The sequence below is a fragment of the Staurois parvus genome, unplaced genomic scaffold (assembly GCF_062004578.1).
Source record: "Staurois parvus isolate SC_StPar_1 unplaced genomic scaffold, SC_StPar_1.0 ptg000264l, whole genome shotgun sequence".
Taxonomy (NCBI): Eukaryota; Metazoa; Chordata; class Amphibia; order Anura; family Ranidae; genus Staurois; species Staurois parvus.
The window spans coordinates 11,889,358-11,915,993 of record NW_028318060.1 but is presented as its reverse complement, the minus strand read 5'-3'; the positions used below and the strand labels follow the sequence as shown (position 1 = coordinate 11,915,993).

At 38.9% G+C, this 26,636-nt stretch overlaps 1 protein-coding gene across 5 annotated transcripts in view; it reads right to left on the bottom strand.

Annotated features, from left to right (window-relative positions):
• Positions 1-26,636, bottom strand: part of MYO6 (myosin VI) — a 374,955-nt gene that overhangs the window by 157,281 nt on the left and 191,038 nt on the right. For all 5 annotated transcript variants that reach the window (XM_089681402.1, XM_089681403.1, XM_089681405.1 and 2 more), the window contains exons 11-12: positions 22,580-22,760; positions 13,433-13,577 (exon numbers count right to left, since the gene is read on the bottom strand). In XM_089681402.1, coding sequence (XP_089537528.1) covers positions 13,433-13,577; positions 22,580-22,760 — 326 coding nt within the window. The remainder of the gene's footprint in view (positions 1-13,432; positions 13,578-22,579; positions 22,761-26,636) is intronic.

The window sequence follows — 26,636 nt, the reverse complement described above, 5'->3', positions numbered from 1 at the left end:
GTTCAGTCTGTCTTATCAGCGTGGACATTTGAACAAGAGGAGGGACACAGAAGTCAGCATCAAACAGCCTTTTTACACAATGCAGAGGAATAACCCCTTAGGTTCCACAGTGAGTATAATAAGCATACTTTACTGCATATACAGACTGATTTTACTGTTGTGGGTTTAGTAACACTTTAACCCCTTCTGCAGAAACTGATGGAATAGGGGAAAATGGCAACAATAAAAGATACTATACTTTAGTAGCTTTTGATGCAATGCAGTGTATTAGTAAGAGCCAAGAAAGGATGGGCACACCATAGGCAGTGCCACGACGGAATCTGGAAAGCACTCTACAACTAACATTACTGAAAAAACTAGTAGATCCCAGTGCCAAAGGGTCAAATTCCAGTGTAGCTTCACAGTCTTTGATACAGAGGGATCTGTGCATGGCCTCCAAGGCAGAGCCAAGGCTAAGTTGATCAGCATAGCTGCATAATGATCTTGACTCAGCAACACCCCGATGAAGTGCTGATTGAAGAAAAATTATTCTGAGTACAGAGAAAAAGGCTAGTAAAAACAAAAAAAAAGTAGGAAACTTTTCTCAGCAGAAAAAACATACTGTATGCATCCTCATAGCAAAAATCTGAGGCATGCAGAGAGTGGGAAAGAATATACCTATCTACCCAATGGCTTCTTGTTTGCCAGTGTACAATGCCTCCTGAAGACAGCACTATAACCCAATCACATCGAAAAACCCACTGTCCCTTAATGAACAGTAGAAGAAATGCTACAATTTTGTTCTTGGATTTAAGTTTGCTTAAAGGAAGGTATTTCTCTGAGTGGATTTCTACATTTGACTGCTGAAGCAACGTTTTTATTGTGTTGCTTGCCTTTAATAAAAACTGAACTTAGAGAAAATGTTTGGAACGTGAACTTATCACACACACATTTGAGATTCCAACAGCAGTTTACTTGGAGTGCTCCATGGGACTAAAGGAGCACTGGGAGTTACAGAACCATGAAGCTTATCTTTAAAGTCTATAAAAAATATTTCAAAACGAAGATGGCATATGTTAAAGAGGCTGCATTTAGTACCTTTTGTAGCATGTGTAATTTAAACTGACGCAGGGCACAAAAGCATCTGACACTGCACACATTGAAGCTATCCAAGGATGATTTTGCTTAAATGAAAAGGCATTGATCAGTTTGTTTCTTATTTGTCCTCATCATTCAGTCAATGAATAATCACTTAACTTCATACTTCTTAATTTATATTCTAAGCAGAATTACTTTAAAAAAGGATTTGTTAATACTCTAAGGTTAAAGAGGTGATTATTGATTCAAAACTCCCTGACAACAAAAGGCATAGCCCATTTTTTGGAAAACAAATTGATAATCACACCCACATTGATAAAAGAAAAATGTAGGTTTATTAATATTTTGCACTGGAGCATGTAGAGCATTGCAGTCACAATCAGTGCATTGGGTGTGCAATGCACACGTTCCTGCAGACTTTTCCCTAGCCCCAGGACCATAATGAAGCACTAACCTTTGCTCCTGGGGCTGAAGGAAATAATCTATGGACTATAAGTGTGGGGAAGTCACCGCATTTGTGCTTCATTGATATCTGAAATCCTCTGCCGCAGTGGCAGATAGGTCTTATGCATGAGTATAACCTGTGCAGAGGACTGAACAATAAGGCTGGCTGCTGCTAGCAAAAAAAAATGTGTACCGGTGAACAAAGTGTAAGTGTAAACATAAAAATTGCTGTGCTGCCTCTCCCAAAAACTACTATAAATAAAGTAAATAAACAAACAAATAAATAAACTCCCTGCTATACAAATGTGCGTGTGCTATATTGCCCCATGGGCTGGCAATTGTATCCCTCTTCCCCAACGACTAAGTCTTAGGTGAACCAATATGTAAAGCAAAGTGCTAAAACATCAATGGTGCTAAAAAAACATATATACAATGCCATAAACTGTGTATACAGTGAATGTGTATAAACAATACATATAATATATATTAAAGTCCCAATGTGGTGCGAACATATAAAAAAAAAAAAAGTTCCAAAAACAAAAGAACCCTCATCCATATCCAGTGTGAATATTAAGTGATACTACAGTGGTAAATCTTATCCATAGTAATTCTCTGTGCAAAGTGCTCCTATTAGTGCTCCCCCTCTAGAGCCCCACTCACCACAGATAATTGACCACCTGGAATGGTAGGTCAAATGTCGCATAGGATGTTGAAGCGCTCTCCTGCAGGAAAGTTGGCCGTCTATGTGGTCTTGACCCCTCTATACGCTGATGACAGACTCCATAGTGAAACACCTCTAGATTATCGTTTGCAACAAAACTCCTCCAGGACATCCACAGTACTCCATCGTAAAAACATCAAAAGAAAACTTCCATAGTGTAATACCATATTTATTGGATAAAAAACATTAAAATTGCACAACAAGTGTAGCGCTATCAAGTCCTACCCTACGCGTTTTGTCATATGACATCACGTTCCTGATGGCCATGCTCCTGATGTCATACGATGATGTTTTAGCACTTTGCCTTACATATTGGTTCACCTAAGACTGGGGAGGAGGGATACAATTGCCAGCCCGCGGGGCATTATAGCACACGCACATCTGCATAGCAGGGAGTTTATTTACTTATTTATTTATAGTAGTTTTTGTAGATAGGACTTATGGTCTCCCATTCACAGGTCCTTAATAGAATACAAAATGCCATGGGGAGAAAAAGTCCCCAATTCAGGTAAGGGTGGGGGCTAGGGAATATGGCCATGTTTCACGTTCACTCTAAATATTGTTGCAATCTGAAATGTGGTCACAAAGTTAGACTTATCATTTAAATATGGCAGTGACCCTATAAACATATTTTATCACTGAATCATTCATTTACATATGTGGCACAGATAAATATTGCAGTTCTGAAGCCTGAAATGCAAATAAAACTAAAAGTTAACATGAAAAAATATATTTCATAAGAAAAATTTCTTATAGTATGGGCAAGTTAAAGCCAAACTGGACAAAAAAAAAACACAAAAAAAACCTCAAAAATGTTATCATATACTGTTAAAAAAAAAAAAATTAAAGCAACAGTAAACTCCGCTTTTTAATTTGTACCTACAGGTAAGCCAATAATAAGGCTTAGCTGTAGGTACAGTGAATATCCACAAAACATGCACTGTTTAGGGGATATTCAGATGTGTAGCACCTGGTAACGTCGCTGGCGTATGCGCACTGGCTCTGAATGAAAGGCACACTCAAGTCAAGGCGGTGACTTCCACACGCATGTGCGGGTGTGACGCCATTGCTACTTGGGCATTCAAATGGCGGGTACCCATGAACTTGGAAAGAAGACAGGGTGAAGATTGCATCTCTGGCAGCGAAGTGCACCACTGGAGAAATCCATTTTACAGGTAAGTCTGCCATAATGCAGACTTACTAGCACATTATGCCATTAACCTGCAGGAGGATCCATCTTTTTTTTTTTTACAGTTTCCTACCATGTTCAAGCACTTTAAAAGCACAACAGTTTGACAGAATGCACCTTATGAATTTTAAACATAGGTACATCTCTGATATAATTATCATATGTGAGGATCATCATTTACCGTAAGCGTTTCCTGATTTATTATGTGACAACAAGGACTGACAGAATCTTTACACAAGGAGAGAGAGAAGAGTGCCTTGACAGTATTTCTTGATAATCACAGATCAGCAAAGCTAAGCCTGTAGATTTATGTTGATTCACTGCTTATTCTTTTACATAATATAGGATGCCAGTGACATGCAAGCACTCACAGTGTGCTAATGAATATTTTTCAGACATAATTAACAAAATACAGACTATCTGCAGATAATGAATGATTACACTGCAAATCTAGAAAAACTATCGAGTACAGAGTGCACCTGGATGGTAAAGCACACAGTTACACCAAGGCAATGAGCTTGTACCAGGAAATTAATAAGGAATTGCCTTTTCTATTGCTTATCTATTTTGTATTCCCAGAGAATTAAATTGTAATTAACCGTTTGCACCCTTTCAATTTCTTCTAATCTTTCTTTTTTTTTTTTTTTTTTTTTAAGTAAATGAAATATATACAGATCAAAGTACATTATCCTGAATGTGTGTCATTATACATTGCACACACAGTAGAATTTTTTAACCTAAATAAGATTTCATTCACAGAAGGTAAAGCAGCACGATTGGCAAGTGAACATTACTGCCACTAATGAGCTCTGGCAACAGTGCTCGACTCAAACTGGTTTTATGATTATCATGTAAAAATTGAATCGAAAACAATTTGTAATGCAACAAAAAGGTATCCACTTTCATGTTCAAATATCTGTAAATTACCTTTCACTTGAAACACCAGCTGTACAAATAACATTTCAAATGTCCTTAACCCTGACTTTTTTGATCTCAGTTATGATTACGTGAATAGAACAGCCAATGAAAGAAATCTGGTGTATTGTGCATAGTGGTTTGAACAATAGAGTGTGAACAGCAAACATATTTCAGTTGTAAAATTCTATTTTACTCTTTGGAAATATAACATAAAAAGCACTAGGAAATTTAGAGTGCAAGTCAAGACTTTTTTTTTCATCATCATATCCTATTCTATAATCAGTTCCAAAGGTAGCCATAGCTAAGTTTGAGATAAATACCCAGGTGCTCACCCACAAAAAAATCCATATACATCCAAAACTGGTTTCCAGGCACCCACAGATCTTACAGAGGAGGAAGATCAAAAACAGCAATGTTTTTATTATAAAACTTTCAATGAAGCTCAGTACATCTTACTCAAGACATTATAACACAGAAGTGAACAGAATAATAAACCCAAAGTCCCACCCACCAACAACACTCCATAGTGATGACCTCACACGGTGCAACGGTTAAAAGACGCATACAGGGGAAAGGTAAAAAAAAAGAACACAAAAGGAGTAAAACACAATAGTTCATTAAAAAAACAAAATATGCAAAACCCGAACAGAAAACAAGCTATCAAAAATAGCTCCTACATAACAATTGCTATCTTATGCCATTTTTTGCTTTTTTGGTGCTATATTAGACTGATTCCTCTGTGTGGTGTGCAGGGTGTGAAAAACTCTTTTTCTTTAATAGAAACCTCACTTGGTTTCCATACTCACTCCTTCTGATTTTGATGGTATGTTTTTTCCTAGTGGTGTTAGTCTTGTGCTTCCCACCATCATTCCTCCTTTGCAACTATTCACATATTTGAATCCTCAGGTTTCTTCTTTCTGGTTGTGGAGTATTGTTTTACACTATGTGCATTTGTACGTATTCCTATTTTTGTGCCCTGTTGGTGTTTTCTGTGGATCGATGTCATTTTGCGCCATTTAGGTGCTATACTAGATTGATTCTTCTGTGTGGTGTTTTGGGTGTCCAGAACCTTTATCTTTAATGGAAACCTCACTAGGTTTCCACATTTACTCCTTCCGTTTGGGATGGCATGTTTTTCACCTAATGGTATTAGTCTTGGGGTTTTCACCATCATTCTTCCTCTGCAACTATTTCTATAGCCAAGTCCTCTGGTTACTTCTATCTACTAGTGGAGTATTGATTTACAGTACGTACATTTGTATGTATTCCTGTCTTTGTGCACTGTCGATGTTTTCTGTTGATCTATGGTCACATGTTGGGTGCTATTCACACTACTATAATTTTACTTTTGGCACATGTGCGGTGTTTGGTCTTGGGTAGTATTTTTGTGGCCATTTGGTAAATTTTCATTAAATTGCTTTGTTGTCCTAGCATATCACTTGTTGTTTTATTATTTTTTCATAGTACTTATTATGGATGATCCATGCCTGCCTGGTGTTTGTCGTGCTATGGCGGCCATTTTGTGAGTATTCATTACCTGCTTTGTTTGTTCTACTTTTTCTGCAAATTGTCATTTTTATGTAGGAGCGATTTTTGATAGCTTGTTTTCAGCTAGGATTTTGCATATTTTATAGGGGTTTTTTTTAATGAACTATTGTGTTTAAATCCTTTTATGATTTTTTTTTTACCTTTTCCTTGTATGTGTCTTTCAACCCTTGCACTCTGTGAGATCATCACCAGGGAGTGTTGTTGGTGGGTGGGACTTTGGGCTTTCTATTCTGTTCACTTCTACGTTGCAGTGTCTTGAGAAAGATGGACTAAGATTCATCTTAACGTTGACAATTAAAACACTGCTCAAGTTTTTTTTTTGCTGTTCATGAATATTCATCTTCCTGCATTCGCCCAATCATGACCATTCGCTTTGGGTTATAGCCTTCATATTAAACTGTATGTGTAGCCCAAACTTTTTTCCTATTTTTTTTTTTTTTGGCAGTCTGTGTCCTTTTACACTTTTATGCCTCTATTGACACTGGAACGGAAAGTGACAGGAAATCTAAATTTTAAAGTTGTCACCAGAACAAGAGGTTAATATTGTGAAAGGAATTCCTGCCTCTGTGAACGAATTTGTACTTGCTTCCTGTTGTGTATTTGGGAAAAGAAATGCAGGGAATACTCCCAAATAAGACACAGACAAAAAAAAGTGAAAGGGATTTAAAGGATAAGCTCACCTTTGTGGACATGTTACACCCATATTTAGGGTTTAACATGTTCAACATCTGCCTCCTCTCCCTCCCAATTATTCCTCCTTGTGACAGCAGGCCATGAATCTTCTCTTCATGCCAGCTGTCACAATTCAAAAAGAGCGCAGCGTGGGGGACTCCGCCCACATGGCCACATCATTCATTCACAGAGTTCTGTGGATTAATAAACTACAGGTACCATCAGCCTTTGCTACTGATGGCTTCTATTTCTCAATGAACTACAAAGGCACTGATGAGCGGTCTAGGTAGTTCATTGATCCTTCCTGTCATTCATTAACTGCCTGCCCATATAGGAGGTATGGACAGACAGTACACAGACAGTCTGGAGGAGCCTGACACTGCAACCGCGAAATGACAATGTTTTACAGGCTCTTAAAAAAATAAATGCACTTTTTTTACCAGCAAAAAAATTGTGCATTTTTTTATTTTTTTATTTTTAAAGGTGAACTTATCCTTTAACCTTTCCCTACCAAAAAAAAAAGTTTTGGCTTTACATACAATTCAAACTTTTAATGTGTGTTTTCATGGTATTGCATTTATTTTGAGGTTACTGAAGTATATGATTGAAAATAACACAGCCTACCACCAAATAAAAGAAACTATTTTATTTTCCATTAATTCCTAATTCCCAACTTGCTAGTTGCAGATTAGGAAAAACAAAAGTGCAATTCAATCACTAAAGTGCTTTTTGCTTTGCTCGGTTATTGTAAATACTGTCATTTGGAGACAAATTAACCGTGCAAATTGTGATTATGGCCTGAAGGCTCAGAACTAAAATTTGAAAATTAAAACATTTTCTACATTTGACAACATTTTCAGTTATAAGGCACATTGATTAAAAGGGAATGCCTAAACATGGTTTGTATCTGTTCTTTAGATTATAACATGGAAATGATCAAATGTCTTAGAGGAGGCATGAAAAACACAATTTTGGAATGGTGTGGTTTCATCACTACACTTCAGACTGTCCACATTAAAAACCAAGGCTGGGGATGAAACCATATTTTTCATCAGCTAAATTGCTGATGAAAAGCCAATGAAGCTTTGAAATTCTATGAATTTGCTTAGATTTGCAATTCATATTATCAATATTCTCTGGGTAGCAAAGATGAGGGAAACAAGAAGGGAAGAGTATAACTACTAATTAACTTCCAACTTGAACAACTATTTGTCCCCAAAGGCACAAAAGGGAAACCCACTGAAAAGAAAGTTAATTAGTTACACAGCAAGTTCAAATCAGAAATTGCATATGTATTTGGGTGTATTCATGTTTTCCAAAGCAAGATTTGGCTGCCAGCAAGTGATTATTTCTGCTATTCCAAAACCTTCAGTCTGAAACATTTTACAAAGTGTACAAGGGACTTACTACAGGATGCATCCAACTTCCAAAAAGAAGTGGTCATCTAATATCTACAAGACTTCTTTAAATTAAAATGATAAAGCAGATTGTTAAACACCACACCTGTCATGTAATATTTTATTATATTCTAAGCAATGTTATTATAATCGAGCCTGGATTTGTGCGGATCCAAGAAGGAAAACAATAACATGAAACACTCCACCACATTTAGAATACTTGAATTTATGTAAGATGTCTTTAGAAATGAGGGGGTCAAAATCATTTACAGAGACTATAAAAAGTATACTATAGTAAAAGTAGACTAAGTGTTCACTAATAAAATCCAGCCCTTAGTTGTCATATTTTGATATAAACCAGAAATTTAAGCAACCTATTTTCACTATCTCTCATTACAGAAATGGTGTCATGCTGTGTTCAAAATACCTTTTTTCCACATGGGAGGGGGTGGGGCTGGAATACAGAATGTAAGAAAGTGAAAATAAGTGGAGACTGTCTAATTCTTGTCAGTGACGTGATGTGGAAATGCACTGGCCCCATCCAGTCTCAGAAGTATAAGTAGGTCAGCACCACCAGTGTTCACAGTCATTTCCCCCTGTAGCACAAGGAATATGTTTCTAGCAGTTGTAACAGGGGTGGACAAAAAAGTTTCCATCAGTTCCAGGAGCCACCAGCTATATGCACAATAGTGTCTACTATACAAGTATTTAAATGCATTGCCTTTGCTTAGCACATAATAGGCAAATTCATAAACAATAAAACTATTATTAGAAGAGCATACAGCATAATGGATGTTACATAATTCCAGTAGGGCTTGATAGTGTATAAACAGTAACAGACATTATATCACTTCAGTAGATCACTCTAAAGGATAAAAGGCAAAACAAAAACACTAGCAATAAATATACAGTACATGGCTAGCACAAAATTGTTTCATGTACAACTGCAATCTAATGGAAATTGAAATAGCACTAAGTGTTTATTTGGGGAAGAGAAACCCCTGGGTATCCATCAGGTGATGTCCTTTTCAGGTTCCTCACTCTAACAAGAATTGGCTTTAAACCCATATTCCCCTACTGCTACTTGCACAAGGTATTTATAAACATTGGGCAGTTAATAAGCCAATCCTCAGGCAATTTGTGGGAAAAATTCAACCTTCAAGCAGTTAGCAGAAAAAAGTCAACTCTCAGGCAGTCAGTAAGAAAAGTGAAATCCTTAGACAATTTGTGGGAAAAAAGTCAACCTTCAAGCAGTTACCGGGAAAAAGTTAAACCTTGGGCAGTAGTGGTAAAAGCGAATCCTCAGGCAGTTAGTGGGAGAAGGTCAACCCTTGGGCAGTTGACCTGAAAATGTCACCCCTCAGGCAGTTAGAGAGTGTCAACCCTCAGGTCATTAGTGAGAAACGTTCAACCCCAAGACAATTATTGTAACTAGAATACCCTCCAGCAGCTAGCTGAAAAAGGTCAATTGTCAGGCAGTTAATGAGGAAAGGCCAACCCTTAGGCAATTAACAAGAAAAGGTAAAACCTTGGGCATTTAGCAGAACAGACCAACCCTCAGGCAAATGACAGGAAAAAATAAACCTTCAAGCAGTTAGCAGCAGAAGGTTAATCCTCAGACAATTAGAAGAAGTTGTATACCCTAAGGCAGTTAGCTGGATAAAGTTAAACCTTGGGCAGTTAGTGGGAAAAACAAATCCTCAATCAGTTAGTGATTGAGGCAACCCTTGGGTAGTTGGTGTGAAAATGTCACCCCTCAAGCAGTTAGCAAGAAAAGGTCAACCCTCAGGCAGTTACTAAGAAAAGATCAACCCGCAGGCACATAGTAAGAAAAGGTCAACCCAATAAGCGACAAAAGGACAACGCTTGAGCAATTGTAAGGAGAAAGTTCAGACCAGGCATCAGAAGGGCTTTCTATTAATATATAGGCAGGATGTAATTCCGGATTGTACTGTAGATTGCCCAAAAATATGCTGCTTTATAGACCACTGTATTATTGAGATGTGCATCAGTAAACCTGGGCCTGGAATATGCTGCATAGTGGCTATTAAAAAGGCACCTTTCTATCCTTTCTGCATATTAAAATAAACAAAAAAAACCTTTCAATGTATTTAATTTTAAAAATAATGCATGCATAATGTTTGAAAATATTGATATTTTCTCTTGGCTCCAAAATGTTGCATTTACTGAAACTGCTAAAAAAAAAACTGCTAAGAAAGTTCAGAAGGAAGTGAGTTCATGTGATAGATATATATCTCTAACTACCTGGTAATAAAAGGTATACATAAAAGAACTATTTCCCGTGTCTTTAGCATTTTCAGCTTATGAATAAAAGTCTTTTTTTCTTTTTCACAGTGAAATCAGTCTGGCAAAACTGCAAGAATAACAACACTTTGAAAAGATAAAAAGCAAGCAGTGCATTCAAGTAAATTTAAGTCAAGGTCTGCTGAGAACTCCCAGGATCTATATTTCACATCACACTTTGCAATTTATATTGGCTATTTCAGCACATCCTTGAGAGCATTGTCTAATTAAAAATGAGTTTAGCCACCTAGTACAAAAGGAAATACTGCAATAAGCCTTTGCATCTTCAGCTAAAGAAGACGATTACTATGAAAATCGTGTCCTCGAAAAACACAAGGTGCTAAAAGCACACATCACACTTTGAAGAAAAATAAATATTTACAAGTATAAATGTTACTCATTGATGACACGATACAATTCACAATGAAAAATGGTACACTTTTGTGATCTACTACATCATCAATACAGGCCTTTACTTTGCTAAAGAATAATTACATTTGCCTGTCATCTTTAACATTAAAGGGAAAGTCATATTGTGACAGAAACTAGTATTCATGAAATTGCACATTTATAATTCTGTGCTTTGAAAATTTAGGCAATAGGTTTATATTGGAGTAAACTGCAACTTCATGCAAACCTTTTCTTTTTTTTATTACGTATTAAACAGAGTGGAGAGGGATTAAACCACCTGTCCCTTTTTACTGTTACCCGTGCCCCCGTTAGGGAGATTCACCCTCTCTATTTATCCTGGGGTTCATTATCAAACATGAAAATAAAATCCCAAATATTGGGTTGACATCAGAACAGTAAGAGGGGAAAACTTCCAATGGAGACATTATTCTGGGGACACCCCAAGATTCCCCTTAGTTTGGAGAGATTTTCTCTCACTTTCTGTCTTGGATATAGGATAGGATGTGAAGGGAAATCTCCCCTGTGAGGCACAGATGGAAAAAAAAACCCCGACAAGGGTTATAACCCTTCCTTACTCTAACAAAAATGAAAACAAAAAAGTTTTGCCTTTCTACTTTAAAGTGTATGTAAACCCTAATAATGAACTTCACTTATTTGCTCCTCTTTTTGGCCTAGTAATTTTACCATTGAAAGTTTTTTGTTATATCGGTTCAGTGGCAAAACAATGTGTTGATCCTGCCGAGAATCTACTGACCTCCCAACGTGCTGTGCTCCCCGCCTCTGCTGACTGTTAGGCTGGCCATACATTATACAATTATCTTCCAATTTGCTGCCCAATTTCCTTTATATTTACCTTCAACTGTGTAGTGCAAGGGCCTGCCTAATTACAACTGAAAGTGTTGTTTAGGTTTGTCCTCCTACTATATGGTTTTTGGTAAATCTAAACCAAAAATCTCCAGATAATTGTATAAATGTATGGCCAGCCTTAGTTGGCATAGTTCTGAATTCTCTATGCGGACTACAACACACCTCTCCCCGTGTTATACAAAAGAAGGAGAAAGGGAGTTGTTTGTAGTTCTGGTCCTAGGGTGACAATGCTGCTCCACCATACATACAGTTCAGTAAATGAATGGACTTACACTAAAATGGGAAGTTTGTTACAATCATATTTAATAGGTGTAAGTAAAAAAAAAAAAAAAAAAGCCTGGAAATAAATTAGGCCACTACATCTAAGGATTGGTAAGCTACAATATATTACATTTTTTGTTTTGGGTTTAAAGCTGAACTCCAGGATTTCCACAACTTTTTAAAATGTGCTGGCTGCCTATGGGTTAAGTCCAATGAGGTACATGCCACCTCATGGACTTATCCATTGTATTTACAACTGAGAGGAAAGATGCTGCTTTCTCACACAGCAGCTCTGCCTACCCTTCCCCTCTGCTGTCCATTCACAAAAGTCTTTGTATTTTGTGAATGGGTTCATATAACAAAGCACTATGTAATTGGGCAGGAGCAGGAGAGGGGTGGGTAGAGCTGCTCTATGTAACTGCCAGAGCTAAGACCAGAAGGTCCAGAGTTGACGTGCCAGAGGTATAGTGATGTCTGTACTCCCAACACTCAGTAAAAATGTAAATTGTAAATTAACCGCTTCCCGACCACCCTATAGCAGATATACTACTACAGGGAGGCACGTGTGTGCAAAATCACATATATACAGTATACGTGATTTTGTATTTCCGGGCAGGCGGCATGCAAGGCGCGCTAGCGCCCTACCCACGGCGCCATTCACGGCCACGACTGTCAATCACCGGGTTCAGGTCGGTGATTACTTGCCTGCACCTGTTGATTGCACAGCATCTCCGACAGGAAGGAGAACTGTATGTAAACAATACAGTTCTCTTCCCAGTCAGCTCGTGCACACTGCTTTGGATGGCTGTGCTGTGCATTGCATGGTACAAAACAACTGTGCGATCTGGTTCTAGTGCGGCTTCGAAAAAAAGCTTTTTGTGCTACGCAGTGCGATTTGAGTCTATTCAAAATGAATGGCTCAAAGTACACCGCACAGAATCGAATGTGAATTGCACAGGAATGTGGTGCAATTCCTATGCGATTCACATGCAAGCTATAGTGTGAACCAGAAAATGTTTTTCTTCTTGCTTTAATGGACTGCATTTTTTTTTTACTGGTTAAGCCTGCACAATAACTGACATTAGTAGGAAAGTAGATATGTTTTCTTTGCTTGCCTTCAGCTAAGAACCGACTGTGTTAAAACTAAGTCACAAGCTTTTTTAAAAGGACATACCACTGAAAACTCCAAAACCAGCTTTATTAGACTCATTCGTTTTGACAACATCAAGGCACGTTCTCAAGTGGAATGCCGATTGTGGTGTCACCACCTGCCATTCTCATTAAACAGAAAATAAGAGAAGATTAGCCTATCTGGGACATACTGTGTTACATTTACAGGGTCTTGAGTGGAGGAGGAGAAACCGTAAACTGGCAGGGACATTCTATACAGATCACTTTAGTACAGGTAAGGTAGCCTGTTATTTATCTCGGATTTAATAACATGAGTATCCCTTCTCATGTTTCGACAGCTGTTATGGTGGAAAGTGATAAGAAAGTAAAGGCTTTAAAAAACAGAATATTTTTGCATGGGAGGAATAGGTCCTTTTCAAGAGAAATTACTATAAACCAAATTGTTTGCTTGGTTAGAGACAGGGACAAGAAAATAAAAATCAAGTGTCTTACTTTATAACTGTGCCTTTGGTGCCCCCTGCTGTTGTAAGCATGACCCGTGTAGTGAGGCTGACTCGTAGATCATCTTCGTCCAGGCCCAGCAGCTTTGAGCAACATTCTAAGGACTTGCTAGATTGGTTCTTTAATGTGCAGCCACCTGGTGTTCAATACAACAGATTATGTCAGCAAAACCAAGGTCTGCAGGAAGGAACATAATTGGTTAACAGAATTTGGCATTCATCCTAGCTTACAGGCTTTTGTCCAAAGGATCTGTATTATGCAATCTGTGCTTTTAATCTTTTCTCTAGCAAAAATAAAAAGCCTTGTACACGACAAAACCATGGTAAGCAGTTTGAAAATAACACATTGAATGTTTCTGTGCTCTAGTAAGAAAAGAAACTGAAAGAGAAACACAAGTGCCCAGACTGTTCTTGGAATAACAAACAATTATTGTACTTAGTTCAGGCACAGAGGAAGGTACACATTCAAACACATACATGAACAGAGTTCTTTTTTGTTGTTTTTGGAAAGTATACGAAAAGTGTTACAAAACCTACAACAGTAAAATCAGCCTGTATATGCAGTAAAGCATGCTTGTTATACTCACTATGGAACCTAAGGGGTTAATTATCTGCATTGTGTAAAACCACTGTTTGATCCTGACCGCTCTGATGCTCCCCTTCTTCCAGTGTCCCCTCTTATCTCCTAATAAGAAAAATTGGGTGCTCAGTTTGGTGTGTATTGCTAGAGAGGTTGTTTTTTTTTTTTTGGAAGAGTGTATGTGATCAGCACAAGGCCAATCAGCACTGCCCAGACAAGAGGTAAGGGGTTCTGCATCCTGCTAGCGCAAAATGAAAACTCCTCCTACAAGCTTTAACCAGTGCTCGGCTGGACACTGATAGAAGTCACAAGACTGCTTCAACTGCTGATGAGAAAAGGTATTTAGCACTTTATATTTACTAAAATAATTGCATTTCCATGTTCTGTGTACTGTGGGAGACCAGATATAGTGAATGCTGGGTCCTGGGTTTAGTAACGCTTTAAGGGATGCTATGCTGGCAGAACACTAGACATTAGATGACAGTCTAAATCAACAGTTCCCAACACAAAGCTCCCAATTGTCCCCGATTTGGAAGGACTGTACCGTTTTTAGGGCAGAACATGTAACATGTTGCCAATACTGCAGCCGATGCCCTCCATTCCCTGTGACAGAAGTATGGGGAGAAGTTCCCCATACTAGCTGTCACTTTTTAAAAACAGTGCAGCCGTTCGGACCTCCACCCACACAGCTGCATCATTCATTCACAGTGTTCTGTGAATAAACTACCAGTCCCGACAACCTTAGCGGTTCTCAATGAACTGCCACAGCGCTGTGGAGCGCCGTGGTAGTACATTGAATCTGTCAGTATATCTGCTTGCTCATACATGCCGTATGGGCAAACAGATATACTGACAAGTCTGCAGGAGACCTGCGTGGCACCAGAGATCTGCTGATTGCTGATGCAATGCTTTCCAAGCTTCTGCACCCAAAAATAATAAATGCACATTTTTTACCTGCAAAAAAATGCACACACACACACTATATAAATACACACACACACACACACCATACAAAAAGTACTTTATTACAAAGATATTCTTCTACTAGTAATCTCAAAAACTACCTTGTATTAAAACAATGTAAAACAGAAAAAAAAACACTTGAAAAGATCCCCTTATGAAGGTCCTAATAATCCACATAAACTTGCATGCAGAATATTGTACCAAAGTTATTTCTTCCTGTCAGGATTCCCAAAGGAGTTTGGATGATTCTGGATGATGGGAAATGATCCAAACCCCTTTGGGAATCCTGAAAGGAAGATTTACATTATATTTACGTCATTATGATCGTCCAGGGACATAACTGTGACAAAGATATCTTCGACACAACATTGTACATGCATGTTACTGTGGATTTTCAGGACCTAAGGAGCTCTTTTAAAGTGTACCTTCACCCACCCCATCTACTTTCTCTCATTCCCCTCCTACCCCCTCTTTGTACATAATTGGATGTATTTATTTGTTTTTTTTAATACTTTTTTTGGACTTCTTTTCTCTTCTCTGCTATATTTTGTGTAGTACAGGGGCAGACTGACCATTTGGAAACTCAGGCACTGCCCGAGGGCCCGGGGTCAGTAGGGGGCCCCATGAGATGCCCCTGGTACCTTTTTCATAGGCTTTTTTGAGTTTGGGCAAGGACACAGGGGCCCCATGATCCCCTATTGGCCGGGGGCCCCATGAGTTGTCAGTCCGCCCCTGGTGTAGTATATGTGCATAATCATGGGGCTGACTTCAAGAACCCAGAAGAAACAGCAGGCCCCCTGATAATGTCAGGAAAATATGGCAGCATGGGACCGAGCGCAGACAGATCTCTAAGTGTGCAAGTATGTTTTATTACGCAGAATCAGCTATACAAGTAAAACAAAAAAGGGGGGGGGGTTAGAGTGAGTGAGTGAAGTTCCTCTTTCAAGTTTACTTTTTTTTTTGTTTTACCTATTTTAGGTGTTTATTTCAAGATGGTCTTTTTTTTGGCTACTAGTACAAATCTTCTTGTACTGCTCTCTATACACTTTACATATATATATATATATATATATATATATATATATATATGGTTGTAATACCTTTTTTATCCCATATTAATAGCAATAAAAACCTAACCCTTCCCAATCCAGAAAAGAAAAAAAATTACCTTTAAAACACTTGATGGATTTGTTTCCTATTTTCAACCTACCTATGGAACTATATCTTCTATCCGAAAAGTGGCAGTAGCAGCATATTAAATCTGACACTGGCACATGTGAGTGCCCAGAACCTGCACAGTAGTATTTATGCCACTGTTTGTTGTTAAGGTTGGGAATTTGGCAGGCCTGCGTCCCTTCTACGTTGGGAAAGAACATAAGCGAACACCATCTTGTTGTGATGACATTAATACAGTTTGCTTACCAGATCTTAATGAAAATAGGGGAGCATGCTTGGAAGTGTATGCCTATGTTCAGAATTCCAACAGCAACTCCCCAAGCACATTACGTAGTATACATAAAAAGGCAATTTGTTCTTCCCAGACAAATACTAGTAAAGGGAAGAGTGCAATGGCATGAAGATTATAGAAATGTGCTAAGATGTTACAGAACATCCAGCAGAAATCATGGTGGTCAGGGATGGGCAGGAAACTGTAATAGCTACCCCTTCACATCTGCTTGGGAGTTTTGTAAGCAATAGGTATAACTATGCTGTCATTTCTTAGAACAGTCTTGAATGATGAGAATGTTGAATGCACAGCTACTGCACAGCATAACACATTTTACTGACGTTTCATACACACAACAAAAAAAAATCATAAAAGGAAAATGTAATTCCCATAATGAATGTCTGATAGATCCAAGATACATATTGAACTCCAGGAAAAACTCTTTGACAGCTCGATTCAGTCTGTCAACATCAAACTGTTGATTTTTTTATGAGTCTGCAAGTGAAATGATAAACAATTCCCCTAGCTCTTATAATATCCAACACATACATCCTTATTTTGCCACCCAAAGACTGACTATCACAGCAAGCAGTCAAGGGCAAGCAAAGTCACTGCTGTGTCTTTTCAACAAATATTAGCTATAAATAAAAGTTGTTAAGGCATGATAAAAAAGCAATATGCAACAGGAGTATTACAATAAACCATAGCACTTATCCTGCAGTGTGTATAGATTTCACTCTTTAACCCGCCGCATACAAGTGATATAGTGAAACCCACAGCAACCAGAATAACTTTTCATTATTGGTTAGACTTTCTCAGTGTAATTCCATTTTTCTATGATTATTATTGATTTATAAAATGCAGACGCCTTTCTCAGCACTAGACAAGCGAAGGACATAGAAGGACTATAACAATGACATTAAAACATACACACATACATAAAACACTAGCCATGAGAGACCTGACCAAATAAGCTTACAAACTTTCAGACAAGTAAGATATTTTATGGATTGCTAATGAAAAAAAATCTTTTGTAAATAGTACTAATCTCCAGCTTTGTTCTAAAATGCCGGTGTATCAGTGTGACTTATCCATCAGACCCAGCAGATGATGTTTGAATATTGAACAATAAATATCTCAAACGCCAGTACAAACAAAAAAGGAATTGTCTAATGAAAAATATTTGCAGAATAGTAATGTATTCGTAGAATATTAACAGTTATATCCAATAGGGCAAATAGCAATTTCTGAAGGACAGTAAGCCATAGCAAGAATATAACTCCTAGCCTTTCATTCTGTAGGAGGGACTTGCTTCTTTGCTTTTAACCATTAAAAGACAAGTTCAGTATGGACCTAACTCTTTCCACTCCCAGCCCCATTCCTCTGTCTAGCTTTCTTCCTATAAAGAAATGTTTAGTACTGACCTAACACCCCCCCCCCCCCTCCCAGCCCCCATCCCTAAGGCCCTTAATACACTAACCTGACTTACAGCGGAGCTTCGCCCAAAAGGGGAAGTTCCACTTTAAGGACTGCTCCACCGCTCCCCATTAAGGATTAGCACCTTTGGGGGGTGGAGTGGGTACCCGAATTTGACAGGTACCCGCTCCCACTTCCGGTCTGATCGCCTAGGCGACTGGAAGTGGAAGGTGTCCTCCCTCCCTGTAGTCTTTTGGGACACGTGACAGGTCCCACAAGACTACAGGACCATTCATGAAGCGCAGTGCTACTCGCGCATGCACAGTGGGTACCCGGCTGTGAAGCCACAAGCTGTCAGCCGGGTGCCCACACTGAAGATGCCGGCCTCCTGGAATACAGGATGGCTGGTGAAACGAGCTGCGGGGGGCACACCATGGGACCGAAGGACAGGTAAGTGTCTGTTTTTTTTAAAAGTCAGCAGCAACAGTTTTTGTAGCTGCTGACTTCTATTTTTTGACAGGGTGAGTGGAACTCTCCTTTAAGCCTAATGCAGATGCTAACTCCCATGCCAACCGTTAAAGACCTATTGCGAAGCTGCCTGGCCTAAAAAAAAATATAGAATCTCATAAAATTTACAGTGGATATAAAAAGTCTGCACACCCCTGTTAAAATGTCAGGTTTCTGTGATGTAAAAAAATGAGACAAAGAAAAATCATTGCAGAACTTTTTCCACCTTTAATGTAACTTATAAACTGCACAACTCAGTTGAACAACAAATTTAAATATTTTAGGTGGAGGGAAGTAAAAATAAAAAACTAAAATAATATGGTTGCATAAGCGTGCACACCCTTAAAGTAATACTTTGCTGAAGCACCTTTTGATTTTATTCCAGCACTCAGTCTTTTTGGATATGAGTCTATCAGCATGGCACATCTTGACTTGTCAATATTTGCACACTCTTCCTTGCAAAAACACTCAAAATCTGTTGTTTTGCGAGGGCATCTCCTGTGCACAGCCCTCTTCAGATCACCCCACAGATTTTTGATCAGATTCAGGTCTGGTGGGCTCTGGCTGGGCCATTCCAAAACTTTAATCTTCTTCCGGTGAAGCCATTCCTTTGTTGATTTAGATGTATGCTTTGGGTCGTTGTCATGGTGAAAGATGAAGTTCCTCTTCTTGTTCAGCTTTCTGACAGAAGCCTGAAGGTTTTGTGCCAATATTGACTGGTATTTGGAACTGTTCATAATTCACTCTACCTTGACTAAGGCCCCAATTCCAGCTGAAAAAAACAGCCCCAAAGCATGATTCTTACACCACCATGCTTCACTGTGGGTATGGTGTTCTTTTGGTGATGTGCAGTGTTGTTTTTGCACCAAACATATTTTTTGAAATTATGGCCATAAAAGTTCAACCTTGGTTTCATCAGACCAGAACACATTTTCCCACATGCTTTTGGGAGAGTTGCAAAATATAGCCATAAGAAAAGGCTTCCATCTTGCCACTCTACCCCATAGCCCAGACATATTATGAATACGGGAGATTGTATCACATAGCCAGTACTTGCCAGATATTCCTGCAGCTCCTTTAATGTTGCTGTAGGCCTCTTGGCAGCATCCCAGACCTGTTTTCTTCTCGTATTTTCATCCATTTTAGAGGGACGTCTAGTTCTTGGTAATGTCAATGTTGTGCCATATTTTCTCCACTTGATGACTGTCTTCACTGTGTTCAATGGTATATCTAATGCCTTGGAAATTCTTTTGTACAGTTCTCCTGACTGATACCTTTTAATAGTGAGGTTCCTCTGATGCTTTGGAAGCTCTCTGTGGACCATGGCTTTTGCTGCAGGATGCGACTGTCAGGAAAGACCTACTAGAACAGCTGAACTTTATTTGGGGTTAATCAGAGGCACTTTAAATGATGGCAGGTGTGTACTGACTCCTATTTAACATGATTTTGAATGTGATTGCTTCATTCTGAACTTATGCAACCACATTATTTTAGTTTTTTACATTTACTTTCCCCCTAAAAGATTTCAGTTTGTTTTTCAATTGAGTTGTACAGTTTCTAGGTCACATTAAAAGGTGGAAAAAGTTCTGAAATGATTTATCTTTGTCTCATTTTTTTACATCAAAGAAACCTGACATTTTAACCGGGGTGTGTAGACTTTTTATATCCACTGTATAACTCTATAGAATGTTGGTTAACAGGCAACCCAGCACCATATTTGTTGTTGGGCAGCTGCTGGGGAAAGGGGGGGGGGGTCATATCAGTGTATTTAGAAAGCTAGGGAGAGGGGTGTTAAGACCATTACCAAATTTTCCTTTTGATCTGACATACAGAACTGTATAGGTTTACAGTGGGGCAAAAAAGTATTTAGTCAGCCAGCAATTGTGCAAGTTCTCCCACTTAAAAAGATGAGAGAGGCCTGTAATTGGCATCATAGGGAGACCTCAACTATGAGAGACAAAATGAGAAAAAAAATCCAGACAATCACATTGGCTGATTTGGAAAGAATTTATTTGCAAATTATGGTGGAAAATAAGTATTTGGTCACCTACAAACAAGCAAGATTTCTGGCTCTCACAGACCTGTCCCTTCTTCTTTAAGAGGCTCCTCTGTCCTGCACTCATTACCTGTATCAATGGCACCTGTTTGAACTTGTTATCAGTATAAAAGACACCTGTCTACAACCTCAAACAGTCACACTCCAAACTCCACTATGTTGAAGACCAAAGAGCTGTTCGAAGGACACCAGAAACAAAATTGTAGACCTGCACCAGGCTGGGAAGACTGAATCTGCAATAGGCAAGCAGCTTGGTGTGAACAAATCAACTGTGGGAGCACTAATTAGAAAATGGAAGACATACAAGACCACTGATAATCTCCCTCGATCTGGGGCTCCACGCAAGATCTCACCCCGTGGGGTCAAAATGATCACAAGAACAGTGAGCAAAAATCCCAGGACCACACGGGGGGACATAGTGAATGACCTGCAGAGAGCTGGGACCAACGTAACAAAGGCTACCATCAGTAACACACTACGCCGCCTGGGACTCAGATCCTGCAGTGCCAGACGTGTCCCCCTGCTTAAGCCAGTACATGTCCGGGCCCGTCTGAAGTTTGCTAGAGAGCATTTGGATGATCCAGAAGAGGATTGGGAGAATGTCATATGGTCAGATAAAACCAAAATAGAACTGTTTGGTAGAAACACAACTCGTCGTGTTTGGAGGAGAGAGAATGCTGAGTTGCATCCAAAGAACACCATACCTACTATGAAGCATGGGGGTGGCAACATCATGCTTTGGGGCTGTTTCTCCGAAAAGGGACCAGGACGACTGATCCATGTACAGGACAGAATGAATGGGGCCATGTATCGTGAGATTTTGAGTGCAAACCTCCTTCCATCAGCAAGGGCATTGAAGATGAAACGTGGCTGGGTCTTCCAACATGACAATGATCCCAAACATACCGCCCGGGCAATGAAGGAGTGGCTTCGTAAGAAGCATTTCAAGGTCCTGGAGTGGCCTAGCCAGTCTCCAGATCTCAACCCCATAGAAAACCTTTGGAGGGAGTTGAAAGTCCAAGTTGCCCAGCGACAGCCCCAAAACATCACTGCTCTAGAGGAGATCTGCATGGAGGAATGGGCCAACATACCAGCAACAGTGTGTGCCAACCTTGTGAAGATTTACAGGAAACGTTTGACCTCTGTCATTGCCAACAAAGGATATATAACAAAGTATTCAGATGAACTTTTGATATTGACCAAATACTTATTTTCCACCATAATTTGCAAATAAATTCTTTCCAAATCAACCAATATGATTGTCTGGATTTTTTTTCTCATTTTGTCTCTCATAGTTGAGGTCTACCTATGATGTCAATTACAGGCCTCTCTCATCTTTTTAAGTGGGAGAACTTGCACAATTGGCGGCGGACTAAATACTTTTTTGCCCCACTGTATGTATAAAAAATATTTATATTGCACTAAATATGTTACCTTTCTTTAAATTAATGAACTGGATATTTTCCAACTTTAGTATATAAAAAGAAGTAAAAACACAAATCAATGAATTTAATTGGCAGCTTATTGCATGCAAAGTACTCAAAATCCTTTTTTTGCAGCTCTTACACCAGTAAATTAAAAATCAGAAGCTTTGCTATGGGTAACTACACTTTTCATGTTGTTGTTTAAGCTTAGGGAGTTGAGCTGTAAATAAAGTCCAACATATACCAATCTTTAAACTGTGAATAACCCTTTTACCTTTCCGTAGCTATGATATTTCAAGTAGTCTAGAAAAACAGATGTATTTACTAAGCATGGTTACATTCAAATAGATATTGTGACCCTCCTGTCAGCCAGGGGCCAATCTGTAAGCTGTGACATTCGCTTGTAGTTACAGGCATTGTGCAGAGCACCTGCATTGCAGCAGTCACACAACAGTGCATTTTTATTGTTTCCAAAAGACCTCTGCAAATCAGCTGCGCAGATGGCGGTTCCTCTACTCATAATGAAATCACTTTTCTCATTTACTTGTCTAGAAAAAAACGCTTATAAAAAAAACATTTTTTCTCTTTAGACCTCACCTTTGCTGTACTATCTGTGGAACAAAGCCCACATGCAATTTAAAGCATATTTTATTCCCACTTTTAAAAGAACATTGTACTTTGTGACTCAAACTCTTTTCAGATGACATTTACACTGATGGAATAATAGAATAAAAATGTCTTCTAACCAGAGGTGCTCCCAGCTTCTTCAAAATCAATATTTCCAAGGTGCAGGACGCCGGCAACCACTCGGAAAAGATCAAGCTTCTCTGTGTCATCCAAGCCAATCTTTTTCATAGCTACAACCATTCGATTGAAATCTCCATGATCATCTAAGAGGGGATCCTTTAGGGAGCCATGTTTGAGGTACTACAAAAAAGAAAACTTTGTTATTTTATGGATTAGACAGACAAGTGATATGCAGGCATATAAATGTCTACACAAAGTTAAAAAGAGGTTATAGCGAAGTAGAGTTAACATGCAGAAGTGAAAATCAGATAATCAAGTGAGACCGTCACATACACACTAATAAACAGCCATTTTGTAAACTAAGCTGTATATTGATGAGAACAACTAAGGTTTCCCATTCATGCTCTGTACCAATGGCTTCTGCCTGACTAAGGCAGGCTTTTCCTGCAGCCATGGGTCGCAGGGAGCCGTCCCTGCTGGGAGAACACAATGATTATTGCTAGCTGTTATAGCGGCTGGCAATAATTGCATGCTAAAAATCCAACATGCTGGTTGTACCTAAGTTGATCAATGGATCAACTTGGGAACAATCAACCTGCCCACAGATGGATTGAATCTCAACCGGTCCCTTCTGAACTGGCCGAGATTCGATCCATCTATGCCTGGCTTAAGCATGCAAACTTTCCCTGACCTCCTGGCAAAAAGATCTGTGTACAAGAATGAAGTCTAACTATAGCTTGTCTGTGTAGAACAACTTTGTGCAATGCAAACTGATGCACTGTGACCCTTGGTATCCCAATAGGATAATCAGCTTTCTGCAGGTCAGAATGAGAGGGCTACAGATAGTCTCATTATATGACTCATTTGCCGCTTTACAAAATACTCCTTGTACAATGTTATTTTACAGGAGATTCCCAGTTTATGATGAAGTCCTCTACCAGATACCAACCCTCAAAGTAGAGCTCAAAATGGGTCTCTTTTAAGCTTCATGGTCAGGACAGATCCTTCTCCTTTACGTGTCATGGTCAGGATGGGTCCTTCTCATTTAGGCTTTTACTAATGCCAGGAACTGGAATTTTAGATTTCATCTAGTGAAATCTGGTCTTGTAATGTCATCATTCAGATACAAAATGTTCCATCAGACCATTACATCTCAACTTTGGCAACAAAGGAGTCACGCTATTATCTATAAATGTAGCAGAAGGCTCCCTCCTTATTGCCAGACAGATGGATTAGAAGACCTGGAAATCCATTTTAAATATTCCAGACAACACGTGAACTCTGTAATGCAGAGGCCCGACTAAAACCTGTAGCAATCAATAACTTAACAGATTGCACAAATGGCTTCCTATTGTAAACAATACAAGTAATATGTAGTAGCAATTAAGTCCCCAAGAGCTCCAAATGTGTCCACTTATCTGCTACTACCTGCAGCATGTACAGCTTACAAATTGGGGAGCCATTCGTTCAAACCGGCATAGCAACTGGTCACTACGCTTAGTGATTTTAGTAGCATAAATAGTTACTAAAATTTGCCCGTGTGCTTCTGCCCTGATAGCAACCAATAAATGGAAGCATACTAAGTATGTTCCTACTGGCTTTTTTCTGGGGTTCAATATCGTTGCCATTGGTTAGTAAAACCTATCATCAATTACAACCCAGCTCTATAGCCTGAGCAGTGAATGCACCTCACTACAAATAGCAAGCAGGCAGACGACTGCAAGTATATACCTTATTTGTTAATGAACTGAGACACTGAACATGGGAAAATGGCTGTCATCATCATGTATTACTGACAGTTCGGTTTTATAGCTAATATTTGAAGCAAAGCGATACAGAAGAGCAAGTCATACAAGATAGATAAACAAAGATAAAAAGCACTAAATCAGCTAAATGCTTTGCTTTATGGGGATGCGGATGTTCCTGGAGTTAATCACATTCTAATTTATGTTCCATGTATATTTATATACTCAATCGCCCATAAAGCAAATATGCATGCAGAGCAGATCATCTCTACTCCTAGGAGATCATTTAGGCATGCTGTATTAAACAAGGCTCATGGAAACACCAGAGTATAAAAAAGCTCAGAAAGAGTCAGAAAACTTCTTAAAAGCAGAAAACGACTTTCAGCAAATATGTCATGCATCTGAAAAGTCACCGCACGCTTCTCTACACACCATCAATACTAAGCTAAAAATGATTGCAGGGTACAAGAAATATACCTCATCTTCCTGATATAATATAGGAAAGGCAAGAAAAAAAGCAATTTACAGAGTTAATTGCACTGTTTGCTATGGATACAGCAGTTTACACACAAACAGCAGAGTGATGAGACAACCAGGCAGCAGCGACTAGGGGATTTGTGCCTCTCTGCTCTCTGGGTGTATGCATTTATAACAGAGCAGGAGGTTATAATTTTGAGCCATTCTGGTTTTCTCTGATATTATGAAGCCAACAAGTGCAAGCTGCATTGTGGATATCAAATAGGCACTTTTTTCAGGTGCACCATTTATCTGGTACCCAACATTTGTATCTGGAACCCTAAAATACAATGTAGAGCCCAGTAGAAAAAAAACATGTTAAATGTCATATTTCAATGGTTTTCAAAGTAGCTTGCAAGCCTCATTAACAAGGCACGTTCTGTGGATTTCATCCCCACAGGAAGCCCAGTCAATTAGTCCAAGTTTCACGTAGCTAGATATACCTGTGGAATTGTGCGAAGGCTCATAAAGCATGCAATTCTAACAAGACCTGAGGACAGCTTTGTGTATCTTGGTATCACAGAATAGCCTTGAGATGGAAAAAATACATTACAGGGTCCTGGTGAAGGATGACGCCTGTCACAATAAAAGGAATCAGTCAAGTAGATATGGACAACAGTGTGATAGAGCCAAATGAGACCCAGCAGAACCACTTTTACTTTAATCCATACTGCCATTGCTGAGTAATCCTCAGTGATAAATTTGCAGTGTTGTCCCATTTTTATTAAATCAGTGTCACTGTAGCAGCCAGCAACCTAGAAGTTACAATAATGGACACCGCAGATAATTCTTTAACAGGGCTGCACCCAAAGTGACTTTACTTTGATACTGTAACATTAAAAAGGACACTGATAAACTTCCATTTGTAACAGATTTCTTCTACGAAAGTAGAAAATCCTGTTTTCTTGTGATGCCCAAACAGAAGTGCATTACTTGCTGGAATCTGGCATCTAAAGAACAAGTAATAAGCAAAGAAACAACAATGAGCAGCTTCACTCTCTAGCTGATAACAGCCTTACTTTAAAAAAACATTTAGAGCAGCAACTGATATTTTTTTTCTATCTTGCCTATGTTTTAAGAGGAATACTGAAACCTGGAAAACTATGTAACAAGAACAGTTATTAGAAATGGAAAGAAACTGTGACTGCAGATTGGTGGCTAATCGTCTGCTGTGTCTTAAACATTTGGGGGGGTTCCCAAATTATACTTACCTAGGTGGATGCAGCATCGCTCCGATGTTGCATCTGTCCCCCAGCGTCTCTAAGTGTGAGAACTCAGCATTCACATGGCCACTGATCGCAGAGATCTCACTGCCACTGTGAGCAGAGAGCGGTGACTGTCAGGGTCATACGAGTGTAGAAGGAACTGCACTCCTGAGATTCACAGGAAAAGTGCAGCCAAAAGAGCTTTGGCTGTACTTCTCCTTTAAAGTTTTCCAGTGCACTGAACTTGAGATGAAGGTCTCATGTTAACCTTTTGTCTTTTTAACTCTTTAAATTCTATTCTGAAAACTGTAGGATAATCAGGACAAGAATAGCAATATTTGCAGTTCAATAAAACTCAACTAAACAGTTTTTATGTCAGTGTGGTTATCTACTTGTTTTATTTCATATGGCACCAATAGATTGATTTACAAAGTTTCAGCCATCATATCCCATGTTTCTGAAAAAGACTGGCATGTTTCATGTACTAAAAAAAACAAAAAAAACCTCTGGCCTTCCCTAACGAAAATGAGTGCAAGTACATGACAAAAACAGTAACCAAAATAAAGGACCAACCATCAGCTGCATATTAG